The following is a 20,102-nucleotide window of genomic DNA, read 5'->3' on the forward strand; positions in this document are numbered from 1 at the left end:
TTATATAGAGGCAATATGATATTTTCTGTCTTATCTATCCCTTTCCTAATGATTCCCACCATTAACTTTTTTAGTTGCCCCCACACATTGAGGGGCTGTTTTCAGAGAACTATCCATGACACTCTTTCTTGCATGGTAACAGCTAATTTAGACCCCATCATTTTATATGTATAGTTGGGATTATGTTTTCCAGTGTGCATTACTTCGCATTTATCAACATTGATTTTCAGCTGCCATGTTGTTGCCCTGTCATCCAGTTTTGTAAAGTCCCTTTGTAGCTCTTCGCAGTCTGCTTTAGACTCAACTACCTTGAGTAGTTTTGTATCATCTGCAAATTTTGCCACGTTGCTGTTTGCCCCTTTTTCTAGCTCATTGATGAATAAGTGGACCAGCCCTGGGCCCAGTACAGATCCTTGGGGGACACCATTATTTATCGCTTTCCATAAAGCAAAGCACTTCCTTTGAAGAGGCCCAACAAGGACCTGGACCAAGGCACCACTTCACTCCCCGACCTGCTCCACAGGCTGGGGCTGGGAAATACAAACCATGGCACCATTGTCCCATGTTGCCCCAGGAAAGCCACCCCACCTCCGCTGCCCGGGGTGAATGTTCAGCAGAGGACTGAGCCAAGCTGCTGGAGTTACACACCACCCTCCGGGTAAGGGGCAAACTAATGCAGGAGTGAGGCTGCTAGTCTGGTAGCCACAGGGTCTGCCCCAGCCCTGGGGGATCTTAGACAAGTTTCTCTTGCTGGTCCTCAGCTGTAACATGGATTTAATACTTGGCTACCTGCAGCATGGAAATTGGCTCTCCCTCCTGTGACGCCACCTCCCACCCACCTTTCCCCCCAAGGCTCAATTCTGACTCTGGTCATATTTGCCTTCACTAGGTGAAGCAGATCCAATGCCAGGAACCCAACCAGCACAGCTAGGCAGAGGGTACCCAGCTCTACTTATCCTTCCCCCATGGCTCGGATGAGATCAGCAGGGTCAACCTGAGCAGGGCAGAGGTGCTGCAGGGGCGGGGGAAAGAGGACAGGAGGGGCACACCAGGAAAACACTTTGAAGCATCTGCAGCTGTAGCCTAGGCCCTGCTTGAAGCTTCACCCCCACACTTGGTCAATTCAGAAGACTCCTGGAGACCTCACCAACACTCAGCTCTCACATAACTGCATCTGCTAGTGACGCTTGCTCTCATCACCCATTGGCTGGGAGACTCTGTCCTATCCTGGTGAATGATGCTCTGGCATCACTTATACCAGTCTTTATCCCCACTCAGCTGGCCCATAGCAACACCATATACCTGTGTGACGAAGTGGGACTGTTCTTAATGTTTCCCCTAATACTGTGTGGGTGCCTCAGTTTCCCCTATGCATTTCTTAAGTCTCTAGGTGGTGGGATAAAGGCCAATGTGCATAAATCACCAACACTATCTCCTAGCAACAAATAGCTGGGGCCCTTCCCCCCTGCAAGGAAATAGCTAAAGATGAACAAAGAGATCAGGTGACCTCTTGGCTGGGGGTGGGGGGGCCAGAGAGAAAGACAAAGCCCAGAGGAGGAGGGGGTTTCAGTTTGGAGCTGGCTGGGGACTAGGAGTGAGGGCAGACAGGAGTGTCTGGCTCGCTGGGCCCCAGAATGGACCCGGTGGAGGGGTCCTGTTCGCTGGACCGACGAGCTCTGTTTTAGACTGTGTTCCTGTCATCTAATAAACCTCTGTTTTACTGGCTGGCTGAGAGTCACGTCTGACAGCGAAGTGGGGGGTGCAGGACCCTCTGGCTTCCCCAGGACCCCGCCTGGGCGGACTCGCTGTGGGAAGCATACGGACGGGCATATGCTGAATGCTCCCCGGAAAGACCCAGGAGGTGAAGCCATGTGAGCTTCTTGCCCTGAAGACAGTCTGCTCCGAGGGAGAGGAGGCTCCCCAAAGTCCTGACTGGCTTTGTGGGGAGCAGTTCCAGAGCATCGCCCAGGGACTCGGTGACATCCAGCCCTTAGGAAACCCTTAACTAAGAACACTGCGCCCAGCTCCTCAGCCTAACGTGAGCACATCAAACCTGCCTGCGGCCCTCTACACTGGCTTCTTGGCCCTTTTCAGGCATGCCATGACCTGGGCCACGCACATGTCTCCGACCTGCCTTCTCCAACATAAACAGAGCAACGGGATCATTAAGACATTCCAAAACAAAACCCTACCAAAACAAACCACTCCACCCACCTTCAAGTCTCCCCCCGGGAAAGAGGATGGGAGCAAACAAGACAGATGATGCAGGTCACATTGCTTGATGCACTAGTGCAGGGTTCTCAAACTTCCTTGCACTGACAACAAAAATTACTACATGACCCCAAGAGGGAGGACCAAAGCCCACCGCCCTAAGCTAGCCCTGCTGACCGCATTAAAATGGGGTTGTGACAAGAGAGGTAAAATATTAAATGGTTAACCAGTAAGCATTAGTCTGACCAGTTAACCAACCCTAGCCGTTAACCCCTCACCCTAGCCACGCTGCCCCGAGTGGCCCCAGCCCCTCTCCCTTTAATTGGTTAACCGATTAAACAATATAACTGTTTAAATGGTTAACTTTTTAAACAATATTTACGTGCCTCGTTGTGACCCACTTTGGGGTCCAGACCCAGTTTGAGAACCGCTGCTCTAGTGGAAGGCATTCACATACCACAGCGATGAGAACTTGGAGAACAGGTCCTAGGGTATTGTGGTAAGGGGGAACTCTACGGTTATCTTGCACAGAGCTAGTCAGAGAGAAGGGGTAGGCAGCCACTCTGAGCTATGAGACTCCCCCTACCCCAGCACAGGTGATGAGCAGTTCCTCCAAGACCATGGAAGGGTTAATTTCCCTCCCTCCAGCAGCTCTCTGTAAAGGCAGCTTCAACTGCAAAGCCTTCCTCAGACTTGCCTGTGGCAACTACACCCTGCATGAGTCAGCGCCCAGGGGTGGGGAGCAGCCTCAGCGCCCATGGAATTCACATAGGAGGGGAAGTCTGACACAATGCAACAAGAGGCCAACACAACAGCAGGCTGCACCAATGTAGCGCCAAGGGAGCAACAAGCCCACTCCACCCAGAGAGAGTGCAGCTGCAATGTGGCTGAGCTGAGGGGCTGGGATGCAGGAACAGCTTCAGCCAGTCGGCTGGGGAGGGGAGAGGACATCCCTGCGTCTTACAGAGGTGGATACCACAGCAAAGGGTATTCGGGGCAGATCCGGGAGTAAACAGACGGGAGATCAGGAGGAACTGCCTGCCAGTCAGGCTGTGGGACCATCTCTCCAGGGAAGGAAAAGCAACTCCCTGGAGGTAGCAGCAGTCTGGTGATCAGGCCCTGCCTGGGATTTAGGAGACCTGGCTGCACCACTGAGCTTGGGCAAGTGCCTTTCATTCTTGTGCCTCCATTTAACCCATCACCTTTTGTCTTATCTATTTAGACAGTAGGGTCCTTGGGGCTGTCTCCAAGGACACAGGGATCCTGATCTGGTTTGGGACCTCTGGGTAATACCGTAATTTAATATTTAAGAGCACTGGCCCTTCCCTTTGCATTGAAAAACCGAAGGGGGCATCCCAGCCATCTGACAGGCCTCACGCTCTCTTTCCCACCAGCTCCCAGAATCGGCCACATCCCTGCTGGTGCGATGAAGGGAAGATGCTACTCGGCAATAGCAGCTTCGCCCCACACAGCGAACTGGACGGGGGCAAGCACCTCCTAGTGCTACAGAGCAGCAGGAAACCGAGTGGGAGCAGGGATTGTTCGTGGTCCCTCACCTCAACCCCTCACCCACCCTGGAGCCCAGGCTAGTCCCTTCACCAGAGATCTGCCCACCTGCCAGGCTAGGGGAAAGCCCAGCCCCCAAAGAGAACAGACTGCTGGGAAGCAGAGCATGAGATTCGCAGTCTCCTTGACCAGTGCTCTGACCCGAGCAGAGGGCCAGATTCTCCTGTCCGCCACCAGAAGGGAAGAAAGTGGGTGTCCGACCACCAGGGGGAATCAGAGGCTGACAAAACAGGACTTCCCTTGCCTCCCAGCAGCCTAGAGGTAGGATGGGAAACTAGCCAAAGTGGATCTGCAGCAGACCACCAGTGCTCAGGACTTACTGCAGAACCCCCCCATCACTTTCCTTGCAGACTGTGGGCCTATTGGGGGGGCGCGGGGTGTTTTTCTCCCAAGCCTGGATCTCCCATGGGAACCACTCTAGGTTGTCTACCCATCCTTCCTGGGGGCACCTGCTTCCCAACTTGCTGGTCTTGGGTAAGTGTGGGCACTTGATTTTGTCCTTGAGCAGTCATGGTTGCCGGGTGCTGCCTCCGATGCCACCTTGCTGTAGCAGCCAGGCCTCCTTCTGACACCATAAGGTAGCTCAGCTGGCCACAGCACCATGCAAGGTTTGGGGGCCCTGACAGATCCCAGACAAGGAGAGTTTGATCAGTCACTATTGGGATGCAACTTCCCCTTGTGTGATGGGGCAAGGGGAACAGACTGTTTAAAGCCAGCAAAGCACAACCCAATATTCTAGAACAACCCTGCCCCTGTTATGGGGGAGGGATGAAGATGGAAATCCATCTGGTAAGGTCTTTTCCATCTCATTTTAGGATGCTAAACTTCCTTTGCACCCAGTAGGCTGCAGGGCTGGAGTACAATTCCTCAGACAGGGTTATTGGAAACCAAGGGTCCTTGCAAACCAAGACTACTAAGGCGTGAGAGCGGTCTAGGCACCATGTTTGGCCAGTGTCCCTTTAAGCAAGTTGGCCATGGCAAAATGCTTCTGCAGGAATTGTGCCATGGGGCAAGTGTGGATGTTACAGAAAAGCCAATCAAGGAGGATTGGAAAGAAATTTGGAATTTCTTCTGCCTCCCCACCAAATCAACCTGATCCCCTTCTATAAACCTGAAAGTCAGCCTCTTCCCATGGAATTGAAGGGCATCTGCCCTATGGAACTGATTATGTAGCACAAGCCCTCCAGATTTTAACCAGGTCTTCCATTCCAGCAAAGAAATAAACGAAGGCTCCATATTACTGTTATTTCAAGAGTAGAAAGCATATTATTTCTAAGCCTGAGGTGATCGTTATACATCATGAAGGAGCAATAGAGAGCATGCGCCTACATTATTAGCTATGAAAGGTAACCAGAGACAAAGTAATCACTGGCTTCCCAGAGAGATCCTGGCACTCACAAGAAAAGCTGGCCATAAACTGTGCTTCTAGATTGAGGAGTCCTGGAGTGAAAACCTTGCTCTGAGCAAGAGCGTGGACAATACACTCCCATGTGTCTCACCCAGGAGCAGTGAACACACCATCCATTGCAATAGGTTTTTAAAAACTGAAGTCTTTATTAAAAGTTTTATCCAAATTTTGTAACAAAAAAAGATACAAAAGGGGTGAAGATCCTTATTTCTGGGACTAATCTGACCAATCGAAACCTGACAGTTACTAGGCGAATATAAAATCCATACAATCTGCTGAAAAAATGCAGGGAAAAAATTAAAAAGATCAACTGCTGTTGTGAATTTTTTTTTAAAAATTCCTTTAGCATTTATAAGTTACTCAGTTTGCATTTTACAGGAGAAGTTTATCTTTGAATGGTTATCGCTACTGTACAATGCAAGAGACAAGGGCAGGGCTAGAAATCGAGATGTGCTGCAGTACCCAATGCACCTTTGCAAAAATTGCCTTTTATAGGAGGGGTGAGAGATTTTTCTCTTCTTGCTGCAAGAGGAATACGTGCAACTGCTGGGTGCTGACATTTGCCCGCAGTGGCTGAGGGAGAACCCTGTTAAGTGCCAATGCATCTGCATTAGTATAAAGCCTCAGGGAACACCCCCACAAACCTGGGTAAAAGGTAGTTGCTCTCCCCCACTCTCACCAACCTATCTGAGCAGAGATCACTAGGCACTCAATACTGAAGGGTTGGTTAATGCCCCTTGATGCCATGGAGCCAAAGCTCTCCTTAGAAACTAACAGATGTATCATGTGAACACAGGTCAGAAATCCCATGCGGCACTTGGCAGGATTCCACCTCCCTGTTCTAAAAAAATGCCTCAAACAGGTCAGAGAGGCAGTGGCTCCACTCCTACGGGCTGGGGTGAAAGGGAAGAGAGACAGCTGTCACAGCACATAGTGCATAAATGGGAAAGAGCTGGACTTCTCATCACTCTGAAAAGGAAAAGGAGAGGTGTACGTGCACCAGGCTAACAACTGAGGCCACTGTTGAGAGCTGTTACTGGCTAGCCAGAAGGACCCTGAGAATATTTAGGCTAACCCGGTCTTCCGGTGAATGCCGAGTTAGGTGTATCACAGTAATAATGGTTAGTGTGTGTTCTGTACAGTGAAAAATGCAGTTTGGTAGCAGTGCAGTATCCCCTTGCCTGATGTTTCCTATTCTTCCTTGAAGGTGTAGGTTGGCAGGGGGGTGGGAGAAAGCCTCCTTATGGCAAGTGAAGACATTCACACCTGCCAACCATAATTACTTTGCAGACATCCAAGAACTGAAAGCTACAAAGAAGTGGCTAATGGGTAAAAATATTCCAGTTTATAAAAAAAATAGGAAAGCAAGAGACAAGGCTACTGCAAAGTTCCTCCTAACAGGTCTGAGATGCAGCGAAGAGCAGATTCTCTAAGGGACCCAAGCCCTTTTCCCCCACCCCCAATCGCTAGAGTATCTCCAAGCATCTCCAACTATCACACCACTATTGTTGTTTCAGTTCACTTTGGGTGACTGCTTTCAGAGTCCACTTACACGAGCAGAGTTTGCAGCCGCTGCTCAGAATGCTTGCAAGCTTCTTCAAATGTTGGGCTGAGGACATGTATGCTGGGGCGGTGAGCGTTCGCCTCTTGTGGTCATGTGGGATGGCAAAGGGTTGTTGGAGCTCTCGGTCCCATGCGGTAAGGCTGGTTTCAGACATGAGAGATGCTCTAGGAGGAGAACTTTTTTTTTTTTGCAAAATGCTGCGCAAACCACAGAACGGAGAAAGCCTTTGGTCATAAAATACTTGTGAGAAAGTGAGTCTTGTATGGAAAGATTCCCCTGAACGCCTACTGTATTCTACGTCTTAAAAAAATAGATTGTGGACACTGCAGCCATACAAAAGGGGGAGGGGCCGGGAGAGGGGGATTTACAGTCTCACATGGACACAATGGGGAGGTTAACAAGCACAGTCATAGTCCGTAAAACTGATTGGCTCGCTAGGATTATCAGTCGTCCTCCTCATCCTCTTCATCTTCTGGATCTTCCTCTCCCTCATCCTCTAGATCTCGTTTTCTCTTCTCTCCCTGTGGAAGGTCTGCAGGGAGGGAGGAAGGATTAAATTCTATTCGCAGTCTTGCAGAACAGCATTTGATCTCATTCTTCACAGGCTATTTAAGCTACACATCTTGCAGGGGAACAAGTATCAACTAGAATCACAGCAGCTGTTGGATGGAGTCCCACCCACTGTTCCATTTTACGTGGCAGCCAAGCAAAAGCCTTGGGCAAGTTTTTCAAGTGGTGAGTGCTTTTTGGTGCTCTTGAGATGTTTCAGAGGGCCCAAATTTTAGATACTGTGGGCACCTGAACTCTAATGTCCCCCTTTTTGAGGTGTGAAATTGGGCACCCAAAAACGGAGGCACCTAAAATCACCAGTCACTTTTGAGACTCTCAGCCAAGCTTATTCTTGGTGATTTGTCATTCAAGAGTTGTGCCAATCTCCATTTTCCTATAAATACCCTTACAAATATTTTAATCAACTATACATAAGCCCATCCAGATCCAGTCTTCAACTATCTAGGGAATTTACTTCAGAGTTAGAAAGGAGATGCCCTGTGCTTTGTTGCCTAGAGTGAAGTGAGACCCCAGCTAGAGTCTAAAAGAAACCACAGTTCCTAGAACAAGCAATTTATAGAAATGCTAACACAGCAGAGCTTCCGTTAGAGCCTCTCCTCCTTCCAGAGTATTATACTGAATTACACAGAACTGGGATATTTTGCCAATCTACCTGATCAGCTTTTTAGCAACTGACAACCTATTAATACTGACTGACTGTTTTAAATGTCTTGGGATGCTGGTATAATTTAGTTCAAGTGTTAACCAGTTTCTCTTGGGCTGTAGATTCATGCTTGGTCTCAGTTCGAAGCAGTCGTATTTCGGTAAGTGTGCAAAGTTAGGTCAGCCATTTCCCCGTAAGTCGCAAAAGAAACAGGGACTCACGGATCTGAGGCTGGAAGCTACAAAACATGGCTTGTTTTATAGAGCTCATTGAGAAAGGAAAATGGATTCTACCTGAGACTGATTTAGCTGCACTGAATGTTCATTAGCACACTCCGATCTCACCACCCAATCGTGGTTTAAAACAACAAGCCCTGCAGTTAAAGATGTACCAGGTCTTTTCCCTTAAACGTGCAAATCAAATGCAAAATCAGTGCAGCATTATGGCTGGAGAAACTATAAGGTAAGGAAACTCAAAAGTTAGTGTTCCTAATGCTACACTGACCACAACCACACAGGACGTGCCATTTGGGATTGATGTTTAGTGCAACTAATACATTCCCATGGAACTCACAGGATGCACTGAGTAGCAGAGTGGAAGCCCTAACTTTGAATTTCCTGACTTGGATGCTTTGTTTCCCAACCTCAATACTTAACATTTTACGTAGCTGTGGGACAGTGTCCTGGTTCAGTGGGAGCAAGACTTCCTTGCCATAAAAGAGAAAAGTGCCTTGTTCTATTGCTCAGCCCCCAGAAGGAGACAGTGACTGTTCGCATCAGAGTAGTGGATGGTTAATGCTACCTTTGTAAGTGCTGCATCTTAATTAGGAGAATTAGATCTACTCACCCTCCTCACCTTCGTCATCATCTTCATCCTCCTCATCCTCTTCCTCCTTGAATTAAAAAAAAAATAAGAATCTTTGTTTATACAAGGACCAAGATCCAGTGACTAGAGATCTAATTCCTTTTCCACTCCAATCTTTCATGTATGACTTCAAGAGGACATTGCCCTCTGGGCAGCACAGGAACTCAAAATGGACAAGTAACAAAATCAGCCCCTCTCCCTTGCACCCTGATGCCTGCCCCCCTTCCTCATCCTTCATCTCACAGGGACAGGAACTTGTGGGCACAAAGAAGAGAAATTGTAATGCCGCCTGGAAACACAGCAAGGTGTTTCCCCCTCATACCATCCCCACCTACAGCATCAGGAATCCAGGCATCACTTCCCAGAGCAGTTGACTACCTAGGAAGTTCTTTTCTTGAATGAGACTAGCCTCAGGCAAGGATACAGCATACTTGGCCAGATTATAAAGTTTCTCAGGAGGACTGATTTTCATCCACCAGGGCACAGATGAAGTATTTACTAACAGGCAGACCCAAAGGCTCACACTGATGTCAAACCAACAAGAATAGCCTCACCTCATCATCGACTCCATCTTCTTCCTCTTCACCTTCCAGATCATCTTCATCCTCCTCCTCGTCATCAATGACTTCCTCATCCAACTCATCTTCCTCATCGTCATCCTCTTCCTCACCTTCTACCACAACAAAGGGAGTTGAGTGGGTTCCCCACCAATGTGCTCAAAGCAACACACCAGGGACAGGGAACCAGGAAATGCACCCAGACAGCTTTTCGCACAGATGTGCCAACTCAGAAAAAGCAACTAACCCAGAACAGCCCCACTGGCATTAGGTAAAGCCCTATGCCCACAGAACAGACCTATGCATGGGAGGTATGTCAACTGACAAGCCCAGCTGGCTTAAATCAAGCTTGGTTTTCCAGTTCATGCCTGGGGCAGATGGGATTCCCAAAGCAAGATTAGACTTTGGCAATGAATTCACACCACTACGGAGGTGGTCAGTGGGGGATGGCTAGTGAAATAGGTGGGAGGCAATTACAGAAAGCCACTCCAAAGCCCCCTTTACCTTCTCCGTTCTCATCATATTCATCATCCAGCCCATCACCATCTGCTTCAGGGTCTGAGTCAGGGGCCTCCTGGTCATCGGCATCAAACCCGTCCAAGTAGGTGAGCTGGGGCAGAAGGGCAAACATGCTCTCCCGGTAGTTGATCAGCATTGTCACCTCACAGTTGAAGAGGTCCAGGCTATGCAGATTCGGCAGTTTCTTCTGCAAAGATTAATTGTTAGGCCATTAGGACACCGTTCTGGTAAACTTGCTATGAGCAAAGGGATGAGGGAGACATTAGGATGTGCCTGGAGCAGGTGGTTTACAACCTGACCTATAGTAAAGTAACTCTTTCATGCATACTATTTTTTGTAATAGGTGCCCCTTAGAAAACCTAGGACTGATGTCAGACACCCCCATGTGGGCCAAGCAAGTCATCGCCATGACACACCCAGGTGCCATCTACCTCAAACAATGTCCGACCCCTTAGCAGTCCTTTCCCAGGTGGACACGGAGCACTCCACAGCCACCGTTTTGCTCATCCAGTCCAATTTCATGTTCCTTTAGCAACTGGCTGCTGGTTTTCCAGACAGAGGAGCCAATTACTATTAGCCTAGCCACATATTGGGCAACTCGTCAGTTCATATTAGAACCACAAAGTGCCGTTGGAACAGTTATCAAGACTGATTTCAGCTGCACCCACATGACGCCTGAAGGAAACAGCCTCTATCAGTTAGATCCATGCACAGGGCCTTTCACTCACCAGGGGTTCCAGGGTGTTGATGTCCTTGATCTTGTTGCCACTTAGATTCAAGTGGGTCAGGTTAGGGGTCCTCTCCGCTAGAACTTCAAGGCCACCGGAGATCCGGTTATCGCTCAGCTCCAGCTGCCAGGAAATATTCAGAGCCACTGCTATAGAGGATCTCAATGCTTGACATAGGTGAATAACATTCCCATTTTGCAGATGGGTAAGTCACGGACTCTAAGGCCACAAAGTGAGTCACAGCATGGACCAGAACACAGGAGTCCAGACTCCCAACCCCGTTCTCTAACCACTAGACCTTGCTACCTATAAATTGCAGATGAAGAATTCATTTTAACTTCATTACGTAACCCACAGCAGGCAAACATGAGCCCCTTTCCTCCCCCTGGATATCTGCTGTTTGGAAAGGGAGGGAAATAAGGAATCAGGGCAGGGGATTGGGCAGTTTTCCAGTAAAGCTCTGATGCCCTCCCCTCCCTAACACAAACAGCAGAATGATCATGTCAGGAAGAAGCTCTATTGAGCCCACTCAAGGCTGTATATGGAACACGAGTAACAATCCCTCAAGTTAAGAAGCAGTGCCAGAAAATCCAAGTTAAAAGCGATAATCTGAGGTTTACTCCTCCACTCTCCTACATGCCTGACGTGGGGGGAAATCACTAACACTTCAGCTACAAGGGGCATGTGTACACCAGTCAGAGCACAAGGTCAGTGATATGAAATGGCCAAGGATCTTTAGAACCTTGGTTACACTAATCCTTTCTTCCAGAAGATTTCACACCGCTGCATCTCCACCGGTGGCAGGGCTACTGCAGACAAGACTCCAGGCAGCTGCCTGCATTTCAACCATTGTTTCCCAGAAAATATGGTAGTGCTTAAAATGCCAGCAGCCACCCTGGAGCTCAGTTCACCCTACCACATTCAGCCACTCCAGAAGTGTTTGCAATGGTGGAAATTTTCAGAAAAAAGCTAGCGTAGCCAGCCATTCACAATGAGGTAAGCCCCAAAGACAGCGTTGCTTCTGGGATCAGTCTCACAGGCATCTGCTAAGAGCACAGCGCTTTCCAGCCAATTGGGGTCATATGCACATAGGGTGATCGCCATCAGACACAGCACCTTCAACCTCTAAAGGGAGGATTGGAGATTATTAAATGGTTAATGTGACTGTACAGTCATTCTGCTTGGTTACTGCTCCCACATCTATTTGATTAACCCCCATATAAACATTATGGTCCCTTCCCCCTACTGCTGAGTGATGCAGGGCAGCACCCTCAACAGGGGTCGGCAACAAGTTCCCATGCTGGGTTAGCTGCAGGTGGAGAGAGGGACATGCTGAGGACAGCCAGAGTTGAGAAATCATCGTGAAAGCCTGAGATGAAGACGACCCCTGGGCTTCTGAACTGGTGCCGAGCCAGTTATTAGTACCCAGGGACCAGCAACAGAATTTTTCTAGGGTGGTCCATGCATATGGGCTAAAGGGAGATTAATTTCGGCTTCAGGCCTTCCCTGAATATTTCTTTAACATACTTCAATTTGGAAAGGAATGTTTGCTCAGCACTTCAAAGTAGTACGGGAACTGCAGCACCAAAAGAGGCATGATGCCCCTGTGATGGGGGAGGCTGAGGGAAGAGGCCAAGATCCTCAAAACTGGTCTCTAGTTTGGGGTGCTCAACTTGAGACACTCGTGTGTGCTCAGAATGAGTCATGATGCAAGGGGTAACCCTACCACAAGAGGCTCTGATAGCACACATGTGAATGAAAGCAGGAGGCAGGCACGGATACCTCTGATGAAGTAGGACAGCTATACAAGGGGATGGAGTAATCCCTATAAGGGAAGCGCAGCTCTAACGCCAGCTGCTACTGCCCCATTTGCCAGAAGGCTCATGGTAGAGCTGCACAGCCTCACGTCTGACTGGCACCACCTCTTAGTTTACCTTGCGGAGCTTGTTGAGTTTGGGGAGATTGGAGACAGACAGCAGGTTGACGTTGATCATGCTGAGGAACTCCAGATTTTCAAAGTCCGAGGAAAGGCCGACGATCTTCCCATCGTCCGAGCGGCAGTTATCCAGCACCAGCTCCTTCACCTAGAGAAGGAAGGAGAAACACTCAGGAGCTGGCACAAGGAGCCATCATTGTCACTTAAAACTGCTGGAGTCTCTCCGCTCTAAAAATCAATTTGTATTAACCTACCGAATTAACCCATTAAGATCAAGCTCCTAAGTGGGACCGATTTAAGATTGAAGCAACATGCCCCGGTCTAAGGCACCAATACCAAATAAACCCCTCCCACCCACCCTGTTAAGGGGGTATGCAAGTAATCCACTATTTGTAAACCAAGTTTACCTTAGTGTGGGTACAAGGTGCCAGACTGGCAGTCCCTAGATACCACAGTCCTACCACAGTTAAAGCACAGGCAGTGATAATCTTCACTGCCACTATGCCATGTCACCAAGATATGGTGGGATCATCTCTAAAAAAGGTTCAGTCTCTGTGGCCCAGCTAATGTGTGGCTTCCGAGCAGTGAATGTTAACAAGGGCTTCAAAACAGAGCTGAACTGAAATATCTCAACTCATTTCATATAAGGCACCAAAGACGTTTCAAATGGCAATTATTTTCACCCAGATTTGAAACTACAAGGTTTTATCCAGTTACTAATTCCCTTTGGGTCCCATCTTTCCATTCATCTGGATTTCCCTCTTATGCTGGAAAATCTTTTAAAGTAGCATTTCCAGCCCGGCTCAAAGGCCATACTCTCCATCTACTTTATGCACTAGTCCCCAGCCAGCAGGGGAACACAACAGCACAGTAGGGTACATGACAATTCCTCTGCCCTGACTTTTTTTTTTGGTAAACAAAGTTTGTAAGATGGCCAGCTCACACCCAGACCTCACATAAACTCAATATTTACCACAGTAAAAAAAATCCACTCCCACAGCCACACATGTTGCGTTTGACGACTTGTCAGATAGGCAAACATACATGGCAAGAACCCCAGAAACAAGTAGGGTTCAGTCCCAGTACTCCAACAGCAGCTGTTACAGGGTCAATTTCCAAAATGGGCTCTTGTCCTACATGTTCTTCAAAGCGGGCCAAAAGTCACATCCTTGGCTAAAAAACTACAGATGCTCTCAACTCCTGCTTTGAATCCCACCTCCTCTGTAGCAACTACAGCTTTTGGGTGGACCAACCAACAATCAGAAAGTTGCTTTGAAGGTGTTTTGCTTGGTTCATTGACCAGAAAAACTGTTTAGCCCATTTTAGAATGATCACATTAACCCCACATTTAAAGACAGTTTCTTAACAGGCACATTAACCACTTCCAAGCACACGCCACACTCTTTGCCACTTCATATACTTTAGTTTCCTTTTTTTGCTTGCAACATTTGAAGTAATAAGTGAATGAGTGACTAATGTGCTGCAAAATGTAAAAAAAATACTCAGTTTGTAAGAGACCCAGGGTACCCTGCAGTTGGTTTTAAGTTTTATACCCCAGTTCCTACTATTATTGCCTCCCCTGCCATCCCACCATCTAGAAAGCATTTTGTCTAGCCCTAGTCACGTCCTATTTAACGCCCACAATTGTCCTTATGTTCCTAGCCTTATTTAAAGTTGATCCACACCATTTCTCTGGCTCGCCAAAGAGCAAGACCTTATCTCCCTACATAAATGTCACCTAAACTGCAAGGTTGTCCCTAGGTAAGAGGGAGGCCTTGTTATAAGCAAAGCCTGGTATTTATAGCAAGTCAAGCCAGCACCCATGAACCCAGGCATGAAGGACAACGCACTTTTGAAGGATGCAGGAGTCCAATGCTCAAGATTCAGCTAGTCAGCTGTGTTGTCTAAGCACTCCAGCAACAATGCAGTTGAACTGGCCCCACCAGAAGGCTGGGGCAGCATTCCTTGCTTGGCTAAGGAGGTGCTAGTCACCAATTGCTCTGCAAGGCAAAAGATCAGCCAACCAGCTGGTTGGAAAGAACATCCAAGGCAACTGACTAAGATTCCAGAAAAGGGAGACATTACTCAAAGCAGCACAGATCACTCATCTGATCAACTCCTCTCCCCAAAGATCAGGCATCACCAGAGATTCCTCCATTCTTTATGCTGACCCTCCCATATCCTGTTGCACCAGCCATCCCCAAGAGATTTAACTCCTCCCACTGCAGGAGGACTCAGTTTTGTAGGGCAATTTCATCTTGAGACCAACAGCAAGGATCTCTCCTACCCAGCCACGGCACTCAATGCCCACCTTATGCCTCCACATTTCCCTATATTAAGAAACACACAGTAACAGCTCCCTTCTCACCCCCAACATATTCAATTACATTTGGGGAAGACTAGGGAGGAAGTTTAGAGTTCTTTATTCCTTTCCCCATGAACTCATTTGCACGAGGTAGAGAACAGTAATAGCAAACATTGGTCTGCTAGCTTGACTTGTTCTCAGTTCACAGGGTGAATTTTTCAGCTGCCCCAATTCCAGAAGGGGCAGAATCACAACCTAGAAGTATCTCAAGCAGGGGTGGGGGAGAGGGTCAGCTCTTGCTCCCTGGGGCTTGGATAGTGGGCAGGACAGCCCCCCTTCAACGTGAGAAAGTTCATTTTCACAACCCTGGGGGGTCAGGTGGTAAGCTGAGCAGCAGGAACCCCTGTACTCCTTTCAGTAGCCCAGAAACTCAGCTCCACTCCTATTACTACTGCAAGGTGTAGCTGCAAGCCCAGCACCTGGACAACAGCCAACTAGAATTGGGGTGGCTGCAACAGAGGATCAGAGCGGAGCATCTTTACAAGATGGGGGAAGAGTGCAGGGGCAATTAAAGTTAAGTGCCCCCAATGAGCACTGGGGAAACAGATTAGCAACCTCCTGCTGCTCTCTAGAGAACTGGGTCTGAAAGACTAGCCGGAAGGGAGCCACAGTGCCAACAGGCTGGCCACGCACAGGGAAACCTAGCAAAGAATCAGACTAGATTTTAAACAGGCCGTGAGTCCCTTCCAAATTGCAGGTGACATCACCAGGAATTCCTGCAGATCAACAGGCAGGTCAGGTTGTTCCACTCCTTTGACCAAGGGCCAACTAGGGAATTTCAAATGATTCCTCGCCGGCTGAACTCAGCCCCAGTAGTTCCACCATCAAGGCAGGTTTGCCTAGCTCTCTACTGCACTGAGTCCCAGTGATTTCAATACCCTCCAATGCTTTAAAGGCCATCAACGTTTTCATTCTTCTCTTTCTCCAGAAGCCTACAAACACAGCCCTTCAGCTGCCAGAGGCTTGTTCGCTCTCCAGTTCCTTCCAAGACCTCCTGCACGCTCACCTGCAATTCCCAGCCATGACAATATCACTGCTGAGCCTGTACCAATAATGATTATTTTTGTACTAGGCCTAGCACAGTGGAATCCTGGTCCGTGACTGGAGCTCCTGGGAGCTACCACAACACAAATAACAGGACAGTCGCTAATGTGTCCTATCTATGCTGCTGCTTTATGGTTTACATTTCACTCCTTTTGCTCAGTGAAAGATTGAGCAGTCACTTGTCCTTTCTTCTGCCCATATGTTAGCCCAATGCTGCAATCCTGACATTGCCATCACCGCAGTGCAGGGATAAACCTAGCAAAACACTGGCTCCGCTTTATTTCATGAAAATGTTTTAAAAATTGCAAGAAGCCCATGGTATTAACAAAACCAAGTCTGGGGTCTCAACCATCACGCTGGAGCATGGATCTACCCCACTCCTCTCTGAACCCCCACTCCTATACAACTCCCAGTCATCGACAGCATTTTTACAAGGTGGTGAAACAGCTAAGAAAACCCCACAAAAGCCAGGTTTGAGGAGCCACTCATCCACTTACCAGTGACAAGCCACCTTGGCCTTCATCTAGACTAGCACAAAAGGTGAAATGAGTGTGCTCCATAGTGCTAACTTAACTGTATTGAAAACCCCATTAAAAATGCAGACAGTTCAACACCCTTAGCTCTACTTTAGCCGTTAAAAACCTAATCAAGTGTTAACTGGAAACCCCACTGAACACCAATGTAGACACAATCAAGTTGAGCCGACTCCTAGCCTGAAGAAAGGTGTTTTTATTCCTAACCTAGACAAAGTCATTGGTGACAATAGCCCCAACCTCCAGTAACTCAAAAAAGTGCCCACTTGAACCACAGGCAAACAATTAGGGGAGGGAATGGAAGAAAGAAAAGGGTTGTATTAGCCTGGGCAAGCTTCAAAGACAAATCCCTGATTCAGAGACCAGGAACTGCCCCTGCCAAGCATCAGTGGAATCCATTTTTGATGTCACAAGACATCTGGTATATTATTTTCACCAGCAGTCCATGAAACTAGCCAACACTCACCACAAACTCTGAACAGGGCACAGGAGGCCTGAAATAAATAGTACAGGGGGCATCAAAGTGTCAGAGGAGCCAGATGCCACACATGGTACATTTTTCAGAGTAGCAGCCGTGTTAGTCTGTATCCGCAAAAAGAAGAACAGGAGTACTTGTGGCACCTTAGAGACTAACAAATTTATTAGAGCATAAGCTTTCGTGGACTACAGCCCACTTCTTCGGATGCATCTTCGGATGCTGTAGTCCACGAAAGCTTATGCTCTAATAAATTTGTTAGTCTCTAAGGTGCCACAAGTACTCCTGTTCTTCTTTTTACACATGGTACAGTTAGGAAAGGCCATGAAGGGTAACAGGGAGGATGCAAAGCGGTCATGACATGCTGAAGAAAGCCAGCGAGACTCAACAGGATTATTCACGTGGGGGATGTGGAGAAAAGCGGGGAGACAGTTTATTGAATAAAGCTCTCAAATAGGAGAAGAGCTCTGTGCATAGCTACACTGAGTGGGGAAAGGCCAGTCACTGGCCCAAGGAATAAATGCCAGCTAGAAACATTTAAAAATAATAATTACAAAAGCCCTGGGCTAATTTTTAAGCCAACACCACCAAATTCTGGGGCAAGAGAAGTATGGCACCTTCTCGGAGGATAGATCGAACATGGCCGAGCGCCACACAAAAAGAACAGGAGTCCGTGTGGCACCTTCGAGACGAACACATTGGTTAGCGCATAAGCACATGTGGGTTCCAGGTGCCCATCCTCACTGGCACGCGAGCTGTTCAGGTACACTGAAAAGGCACCCGGCTAACACCCTCCCGGAGAGAACCTGGTTAAACACCAGGTGTCTGGGCAGATGCAAGTTTTTACAAACCATTTTAGACAGCCAGGTTCTGGAGCAGGGGGACACGGAGCTCTTCGGCGGCGGGGGGGGGGGGTCCATCAACACATGGAGAGATGTGCCTCGTTTTACAACAGGCTACAGACAAAGCCCTAGCGACGTACAAACGGAAAGTTCATACTTTCTACTACTCGAAAGGTAAATACGAGATTTATAGTCCCAGCCATTTTCTGCCTCTCTGAGCACAAGGGGAAAGGAGCCAGTTCTCAGCACTTGTGGGCTGGGACACTCTGTATTTAGAGGACGGCCCGTGGGGTGCCCCAGCCCCGGGAAGGGGCCGGACGTGGGAAAAGCCCCCCCCCCGATGCAGCGCGGGCAGGGCCGGGGCTGCGGGCGAGTCACGCTGCGGCCACGTTCCCCGGATCCGCCGGTCCCGAGCGAGGAACACGCCGCCCCGCTCCCGCCCGCCAGCCGCCGCTTCCCCCGCTGGGGCGGCGGCACCACCTCGATTGTCGTTATAAAAAGGAGAAAAGCCCCCGGCGGGCCCGGCCAGGCCGCGCGGGGACCAGCCCCGGCGCCTCCGCCCACGTGCGCGGCTCGGCTCCGTCCCGGCCCCGGGGAACGCGCCGCGAGCCGCGCCGGGTCTCAGCCCCACGGGGCCCGCCGGGCGCGGACCGGGCACGGCGACACCCGGCCCCTCCCCCGCCCCCCGCGCGCGGGACCGGGACCGGGACCGGGACCGGAGCCTTGTCCTGCCCCCCCCCCCCCCGGCAGCCGCGGAGGCGCCGGCCCGGCGGCCCCGCACCCGGGGACACGTGTCGGGGGCGGCCCCGCTCACCTCCGCCGGCTTCTTGTTCCGCAGCTCCAGCGTGAGCCGCTTCTCCATCTCCATCCTGCGCCGCCGGCCGCGCACCTCAGACCCGCCGCCCCGCGCCGCCGCCCGAGCCAGGAGCGCGCCGCCGCCGAGCCGCTTATAGAGAGGAAGGCGCCAAAGGCAACAAAGGGGGAACCTACGGGGCAGCGCCCCCTGCCGGCCGGGACCCGCCTCTGCGCCGCCGCCCGGGCCGCCCTTCCCGCAGCGCCCCCTGCCGGCCGGGACCCGCCTCTGCGCCTCCCCGCGGCGCCCTTCCCGCGGCGCCCCCTGCCGGCCGGGACCCGCCTCTGCGCCTCCCCGCGGCGCCCTTCCCGCAGCGCCCCCTGCCGGCCGGGACCCGCCTCTGCGCCTCCCCGCGGCGCCCTTCCCGCGGCGCCCCCTGCCGGCCGGGACCCGCCTCTGCGCCGCCGCCCGGGCCGCCCTTCCCGCGGCGCCCCCTGCCGGCCGGGACCCGCCTCTGCGCCTCCCCGCGGCGCCCTTCCCGCGGCGCCCCCTGCCGGCCGGGACCCGCCTCTGCGCCTCCCCGCGGCGCCCCCTGCCGGCCGGGACCCGCCTCTGCGCCTCCCCGCGGCGCCCCCTGCCGGCCGGGACCCGCCTCTGCGCCGCCGCCCGGGCCGCCCTTCCCGCGGTGCCCCCTGCTGGCCGGGACCCGCCTCTGCGCCGCCGCCCGGGCCGCCCTTCCCGCAGCGCCCCCTGCCGGCCGGGACCCGCCTCTGCGCCTCCCCGCGGCGCCCCCTGCCGGCCGGGACCCGCCTCTGCGCCTCCCCGCGGCGCCCCCTGCCGGCCGGGACCCGCCTCTGCGCCGCCGCCCGGGCCGCCCTTCCCGGGGCGCCACCTGCCGGCCGGGACCCGCCTCTGCGCCGCCGCCCGGGCCGCCCTTCCCGCAGCGCCCCCTGCCGGCCGGGACCCGCCTCGCCGCCCCGCGGCGCCCCCTGCTGGCCGGGACCCGCCTCTGCGCCGCCCTGCCCGCCCCGCGGCGCCCCCTGCCGGCCGGGACCCGCCTCTGCGCCTCCCCGCGGCGCCCCCTGCCGGCCGGGACCCGCCTCTGCGCCTCCCCGCGGCGCCCCCTGCCGGCCGGGACCCGCCTCTGCGCCGCCGCCCGGGCCGCCCTTCCCGCAGCGCCCCCTGCCGGCCGGGACCCGCCTCTGCGCCTCCCCGCGGCGCCCTTCCCGCGGCGCCCCCTGCCGGCCGGGACCCGCCTCTGCGCCTCCCCGCGGCGCCCCCTGCCGGCCGGGACCCGCCTCTGCGCCTCCCCGCGGCGCCCCCTGCCGGCCGGGACCCGCCTCTGCGCCGCCGCCCGGGCCGCCCTTCCCGGGGCGCCACCTGCCGGCCGGGACCCGCCTCTGCGCCGCCGCCCGGGCCGCCCTTCCCGCAGCGCCCCCTGCCGGCCGGGACCCGCCTCGCCGCCCCGCGGCGCCCCCTGCTGG

At 51.9% G+C, this 20,102-nt stretch overlaps 1 protein-coding gene across 2 annotated transcripts; it reads right to left on the reverse strand.

Moving 5' to 3' along the window:
• Positions 1-5,307: 5,307 nt before the first annotated feature.
• On the reverse strand, positions 5,308-18,775 carry LOC128828653 (acidic leucine-rich nuclear phosphoprotein 32 family member B). Of its 2 annotated transcripts, none has more exons than XM_054013483.1 (7): positions 18,640-18,775; positions 12,565-12,714; positions 10,631-10,753; positions 9,888-10,089; positions 9,381-9,496; positions 8,809-8,854; positions 5,308-7,281 (listed from the first exon to the last, which is right to left on the reverse strand). In XM_054013483.1, exons 1-7 carry the CDS (start codon positions 18,691-18,693, stop codon positions 7,193-7,195), a joined length of 780 nt encoding a protein of 259 aa, XP_053869458.1. In that variant the 5' UTR covers positions 18,694-18,775; the 3' UTR covers positions 5,308-7,192. The 2 variants fall into 2 exon arrangements, with proteins under 2 accessions (XP_053869458.1, XP_053869457.1); XM_054013482.1 differs by having other exon boundaries at positions 9,381-9,499.
• Positions 18,776-20,102: the final 1,327 nt, after the last annotated feature.

Source organism: Malaclemys terrapin, chromosome 24 (assembly GCF_027887155.1).
Source record: "Malaclemys terrapin pileata isolate rMalTer1 chromosome 24, rMalTer1.hap1, whole genome shotgun sequence".
NCBI lineage: Eukaryota > Metazoa > Chordata > Testudines > Emydidae > Malaclemys > Malaclemys terrapin.